Consider the following 6878-nt stretch of genomic DNA (forward strand, 5'->3'; position numbering starts at 1 on the left):
TTTTAAACAAAGTACTGCATAGACACATTGCAGTTGCAAAACCTCTCAAAGGGGCTCTAACAATTCATCTTCAAAACAATATCTGGAAATAGCTATGTAAAAGGTTAATTCAGAAAGCCTTTTCAAGAGGGAACACTGCATCATGCCAATAATTACTTGCTTTGCAGTAGGAATGCTCTGATCTGACCGGCCAGATTGGGATCAGCCCAGATACTGAACTTATTCAGGCCACAATGTGAATGATCCATATTACATACTGTTTCTTTGACTATGTGGCTTCTCTCACAGTTACATTTACAGTAGGCAGTCATGGTGGCCCACCGAATTAGATTTTAGTACCTAAGAAATCCCTGGACTCATTTTACCTTAAAAATACAATGGTCTGGTCTTGGATTAGTACTTTGTTTTGCCAGATACTCTAAGTTTAGTTACTGGACAAGGTATTGGGAGAGAAAAAGTTGGATCAGAGCATCACTACTAGATTTCTTGCCTTCAGTATTAATTTTTTTAAAGACCCAAACACCCAACTTACATAAAAGTCTACCTGCTCAACTATAAAATGATCAAGTGTAACAAGATATTTGGGCTAAAGCCCTGCGACAATATACTACTACACAGTGATTTATTACCTCTTCACTAGACTAAACTCTACACAAAAGACATGTCTGCATTGTAAAAATATGACTCTAGTTTTGTATCTTATTTACAGAAAACTGTATTTTGTTATTGCAGTCCGCACTGCTGAACAACAGAAGTTAATCTCTTTTTATTAAAAAATAAATAATGTGTCTATATAATTAGGGCCATGAATGTAATTCAGAGAAGGGGATCACAGAATAATCACTGACCCTCATATTTCATAGTAAACGTGAGTACAATTTATTATCAGTGAGACCAACTCCATCTTTTACCTAATGTTTTGGACCTATTTTGGCATTTTATCAATGAATCATACACAAGACATCTGGCAAAGTTTTTATAGACTGAACAGTTCCATGTACCAAATGAGCTGTGTATATTTTGTTATGGTCTGTTTTTTTGTGTGATGTGGTTTCTCCTTGTCACAGTTAGCCACTTCAGCACTTTGGCTCTGCTGGCAGGCTTTGGCAGCGATGCCCTGTAAGACGACACGGACAGGGGACAGGAGTGGAACGGAGATCTGGGTGAAAGCTAAGCACTGTCGCTCACCTTGGGCAACTGCTGAGCCTGCCGGGCTGGGCCGGGCCAGGTTGCCATGACAAAAGCAAAACAGCCAGGGCATCCGAGAATAACTGAATACTTTTATTTAACAGGCCAAAACCCAGCTTTACTGTCCGAGAAAATTGAGCAGGTCATGTTGTAAATGACACTGATGGTGTTTACAGTCCGTGCTTTGCTTTCCAACAGTAATCTGATGTTAACCTGATTAACTCAATATGTTAAAGTGTTTGACATATTCAGTGTAACTATGGACATAACCACTTAAGATAGGAAGTTGATCCAAAAACAAATGTGTCATACTGCCTTTATGTGTTAAGATGTTTCCAAGTAGAGAAATATTTTTTTTCCGATTGTTCCGACACCGCATGAATGCAGCACAAACGCCCTGCAATCTTGCAATGTTAAAGAAAGTGAAAATAATTTGTGTATCTGCATGTACTTCGGATTCACTCCAAAATGTAATGGATTCTTCCCTGGCCCATGCTACACCCTTCCACCAAGTTTCATGAAAATTGGGCTAGTAGTTTTTCCGTAATCCTACTGACAGACAGACAATCAAACAAACAAACGAACTTGAAAACATAACCTCTTTGGCAGAGGTAATAAAGAGAAATAATAACAATTATCACAGGCATAGATAATGATATCATGTGGTTTAATAATTCATAAATTTTTATGAACAAATAGACAACAAATGCTGTAGCTCCTCCAGTGACAGGCATGAGGCAAGAGGTCTTGATTTGAATACAGGGCTTTAATGCTGGTCAACCCGTGAGAACTGGTTTAAAGAAAGAAAAAATACATTAACAAAATAATGCTATATGCATGGCTCACACATCTGGCGTTACAATCAAGCTCATACAGCACACAAACGTCATTGCTGCTTATCACACAGAGGTGCTAAAACATCCTTTTAAATGTCCTTTATCTTCTTCTGTTTACTTTCTTTGTAAGTATGCACATAAACATGATAACAGTGGAAAAATAATTAAAGTTTCTTCGGTGCGTCGCTAAAAGGCGCTCGGGTGAAAACACTCGGGCGGAACTAAGAATTAGTTCCGTCTTGCTGTAAACGTACAATGCAGAAGAAATTAAATAATAAACAGTGCAAATACATGAAATAAACTAAAGTTCTAATACATGAAATAAACTTTAGCTCCTTTCTTCCTTCCTTAATGTGAAATGGTCCGAAGCAGTCCATTCCACAGTAAGTGAATGGAGCAGTTGTTTCCATCCGCTCTTCTGGAAGGTCTGCCATCCTTTGTTGCTCTGTGCATCTTTGGAACCTTCTGCAACTTGTGCACTTGTGAATATGGGATGAAACAAGCTTGCTGCAACCCAGGATCCATATGCCATTGGATCGGAGTTCATTTATAGTCATTCCTCGACCTTGATGGTACACTCTCTCATGATAGTGCTTTACGAGCAATGCAGAAACATGACTGTCTCTAGGAAGTACTGCTGGATGCCTCACATGTGGATGTAGGGCAGCATTAGCTAAGCGGCCTCCTACTCTGATTACACCTTGATCATCCAGGAACGGACATAGTTTGTGCAACTGGTTGGCTTTGTCTTTGATCTTTGTCTCCTTATGATGTCTAAGGCGTTGAATTTCTTGAGAGAGAGTTGCTTCCTGGACCATCTTGATTATGGTCAGCGCCAACTCTTTCCTTTCCTCCAAGTTCGAGGCCTCACAGGACTTTGGCTTGAGACCTTTGATTTCCTTAGCACGGCGCTTGAGTCTGGCAACAGCCTTCACCATTCTTGCCCAGTCTGAGAACTTGTGTAGACGATCTAAAATTATTTTTGCTTCTTCTGCCTGAGTGTCATGAACCTGAGCTTTCTTGACCTCTGGGTCACTGCTCTCGATCTCTCCCACCATGACAACTCCAGTTGGTAGCTCTTTTTGCCAAAGAAGGTCTGGACCTGTGAACCAGTTAGAAGCTGTGAGTTGTTCTGCTGTGACACCCCTTGAGGCGTGGTCAGCTGGGTTGTCTTCTGAAGCTACATATCTCCATTGTCCGGCCTCTGTGCTTAGCTTGATGCGTTCAACTCTATTTGCTACAAAAACATGAAATCTTCTGGCTTCATTACTGATGTATCCAAGTACAACCTTTGAGTCAGTCCAGAAACATTCTTGTTGGCAGTCTATTTCTAGTTCTTTCTTCAGCATGTCACTGGTCCGGACTGCTACCACTGCTGCTGACAGCTCGAGTCTTGGTATGGTCGTGACTTTAGTAGGAGCAACTCTTGACTTTCCCATGACCAAGGAGCAGTGGACCTCACCTGATGTACTGACTGCTCTTAGATACGAGCACTCTCCATAGCCTGACACGCTGGCGTCAGAGAAGTGGTGGAGCTCATAATGCTGAACCTTGAAGCTTGATGGCAGATAGTATCTTTGGATTCTCACACCAGCCAAGTTTTTTAGATCTTGCAACCAAGACTCCCACAGGGGTCGAAGGTCATCAGGCAAAGGATCATCCCAACCGAGCTTGTCACGACACATCTGCTGCAGGATCTGCTTTCCTACCAGGATGAAGGGTGCCACAAATCCAAGTGGGTCGTACACCGAGGCAACTGTAGACAAGACCCCTCTGCGGGTGAGTGGATTTTCTTTGACAACCACTCTGAACTGCAGCTCATCAGAAGTCACACACCACTGTACTCCTAGTGCTCTTTCCATGTGTGGTTCTCCCAACATCATGGTCAGGTCCTTGACGGCTTTAGCACACTCTTCCTCAGGAATTGTGGCTAAGACTTCTTTGCTGTTGGAGATGAACTTGTGCAATCGAAGTTTGCCTGTGCGACAAAGCTCTCTTGCTTCCTTCACTAGTTGGATTGCTTGGTTTTCAGATTTTACACTTGCCAATCCATCATCGACGTAGAAGTTCTTCTGGATGAACCTGATGGTTTCTTCTCTAAAGCGTCCTTGTCCTTGAGCGGCAAGGTGCTTCAGGCCATAGTTAGCACATCCAGGTGATGAAGCTGCACCGAACAAGTGGACCTTCATTCGATAGATGGAGGGCTGGGCTTTAAGATCTCCATCCTTCCACCACAAGAATCTGAGGTAATCTTGGTCCTCTGGCTTAACATGGAACTGGTGGAACATACGTTCTATGTCACACATAACTGCCACACGACCCTTTCTGAACCCACACAAAACTCCCACCAAGGTGTTTGTTAACTCTGGGCCAGTCAGGAGATGGTCATTTAAGGCTGTCCCTTGAAACCTTACAGAGCAGTCAAAAACGACACGGATCTTACCGGGCTTTTGGGGATGATACACCCCATGGTGGGGGATGTACCACGCTGGGGTCTTGCTTATATCCTCTTCAGGGACAAGCTCGGCGTCTCCACAAGCTATTGTCTCATCCATAAAGGTCTTATAGTCTCTGTAGTACTGCTCATTTCCTTTTAATTTCTTCTCCAGACATCTGAGATGGTGGATGCCACATACCTTGTTATCTGGTAAGTTTGGTCTTCCTTTCTTGAAGAGAAGTGGCATTTCAAAGTGCCCATCATCCTTGAGTCTGATGCCACTTTCCATAATTGACATGAACTGGAGATCCTCTTGAGAAAGGTGTTCATCTTCTGAAGCCCTTTCTACAAAATCAGATTCCAACACCTTGATGACGTCTGTTGGAAGGACTACTTCTTTGATCTGTGTTCTACAGACATGGTGCACTTCATTTGGGAGATTTGGAAGAACTGATGTCACTTGCTTCACAATGACTTGATGGCTTATTCCAAAGGTATCTCCAAAGTCAAGACATGGGTTGCCATAGCCAACTACACTCCAACCCAAGTCTGTTCTCTGAGCAAAGGGCTCATTTTCTTCTCCAGCAACCACTTGCCTTGGTATAAGAGCTTGAGGACAGTTGTAGCCAATTAGTAGGCCGATGTCACAGCTCTGCAGAGGAGCAATTTAATCTGCAATGTGCTCAAGATGAGACCATGCCTTGGCAGTCTCCGGTGTGGGAATATGATCTCTGTTTGCAGGGATGAATTCTCTTGAGTAAGTTACTGGCAGAGAGATTATCTTATTGGAGTAGAATCCTCTTATTTGTAGATCAGTCAGCCTTCTGCTAGGCACCACTGTATTTCTTGAAGCCATTGTGGAGAGCTTTAACTGGACTGGTTCATTTTTAGTGTGAAGCACCTTTGCTGTCTCTTCAAGGATGAAGGTCGTGTCACTCTGTGTATTGAGAAGAGCGTACACAAGAACTTCATGATTTGGCTTACTTGTAGCGGACAACCACACAGGAATGACTGAGGATGTATGGGTGCCTTTAACATTCTGGATAACTCTGTTAGATGTTACCTCGCGTGTTGGTTTTGTCACCCTCTCTTGTGAACGATCTGTCGTTCCTTCTCTTGACTTGTCACTCTCCATTTCTCCATCAGTCCTTGTTGACATTCCTCTTTCTTTGCTGCGATTATCGTGTAGGCAGGTTGGATGTCCTTTCTCACAAGTATCACAGATCCTTCTATTTTCACACTCCTTTGAGCGATGGCCAGGCTTCAGACAGCCAATGCACAACTTCATCCCTTGAACAAACTTGACTCGCTCAGAGATGGTTTTATCCATAAATTTCCAACACTTGTGTAGACTGTGACCTGACTTCTCACAAAAAACACAGCTTGTGGAGGAAGCTTTTTCATCTGAGTTAGTTGCTAGTACCTTTGCTCCGAGAGCTCTGTTCTTTAAAACCTTGATCTGCTCACCTTCAGCAGGTTTCAGAGCATGGAGAGATGTTATTGGGTTATTTGCAATCTTAGCTTCACGTGTGAGAAACTTTACAAACTGCTGGAAGCTTGGGAATGTGTGACTTTCTTCCTCCACTTCTATGACTTTTCTGTTCCATCTCGAGGTCACCCAGTCTGGAAGCTTTGCAAGTAACTTCTGGTTCTCATTGCAGTCATTAAGTACTTTGAGGCCTCTGATCTGAGTCATAGCAGCCTCACAGCTCCGAAGAAAATCAGCAAACTCTTGAAGTTCGATACTGCCTTTGGAGCTTATCTTGGGCCATGCTAAGCTTATCTCTGAATGCTTTGGCTATGAGGAATGGATTTCCATATCTTTCCTCGAGAATCCTCCATGCTGCGTAATAGGCTGACTCTGAACCAAGCAGGAAGTAGCTCTCCATAGCCTTTTTAGCAGGTCCACCCACATACTTTCGCAAGTAATATATCTTTTCTTCGGCTGGAATGTTTTTCCGATCAATGAGTGTCTGAAATGAAACCTTCCAGTCATTGAATCTGAGTGGGTCGCCATTGAATATTGTTGGTTCAGGTATAGGAAGACGACCTGCACTGATGGACTCTGTAAGTGCTCTAACAAGAGCTACTGTGCTGTCATCCTGCTTTGAATGTGCCCGGTCTTGTGGTGAAGAATGGTGCTGCAACAGATTATTTTCATGTTTAACTTCTTCCTTTTCCTTCATACAGACACTTTGATGGAGTAGACTGCTTATTTCTTTATCTGAGCACTCACTCTGATCATACACTCGCTGACGTGCCTTAGCAGCCTTTAACTTTTTAACTGTCTCTAGTCGCTCCAGTTGTCTCCGCTTTGCATCTAGCACCTTTTGTCTATCTGCAGCTTCAGCTTCAAGCCTTTCCAATTCCTCAATGCAACACTCTTGTTCTAGTAGTACTTCTAGAGTAGCTTCATT

At 42.9% G+C, this 6878-nt stretch overlaps 1 protein-coding gene across 1 annotated transcript in view; it reads right to left on the reverse strand.

The window, feature by feature from the left end:
- Window positions 1-1918: 1918 nt before the first annotated feature.
- LOC114545251 (uncharacterized) overlaps window positions 1919-6878 on the reverse strand; it is a 6442-nt gene continuing 1482 nt past the window's right edge. Inside the window, exon 2 of the mRNA XM_028563547.1 lies at window positions 1919-6878. This exon is cut by the window's right edge and continues 1191 nt beyond it. Within this exon, the coding sequence (XP_028419348.1) occupies window positions 2246-4759 (2514 nt within the window). The 5' untranslated portion in view covers window positions 4760-6878 and the 3' untranslated portion in view covers window positions 1919-2245.

Source organism: Perca flavescens, chromosome 2 (assembly GCF_004354835.1).
Source record: "Perca flavescens isolate YP-PL-M2 chromosome 2, PFLA_1.0, whole genome shotgun sequence".
In the NCBI taxonomy this organism is placed as follows: domain Eukaryota; kingdom Metazoa; phylum Chordata; class Actinopteri; order Perciformes; family Percidae; genus Perca; species Perca flavescens.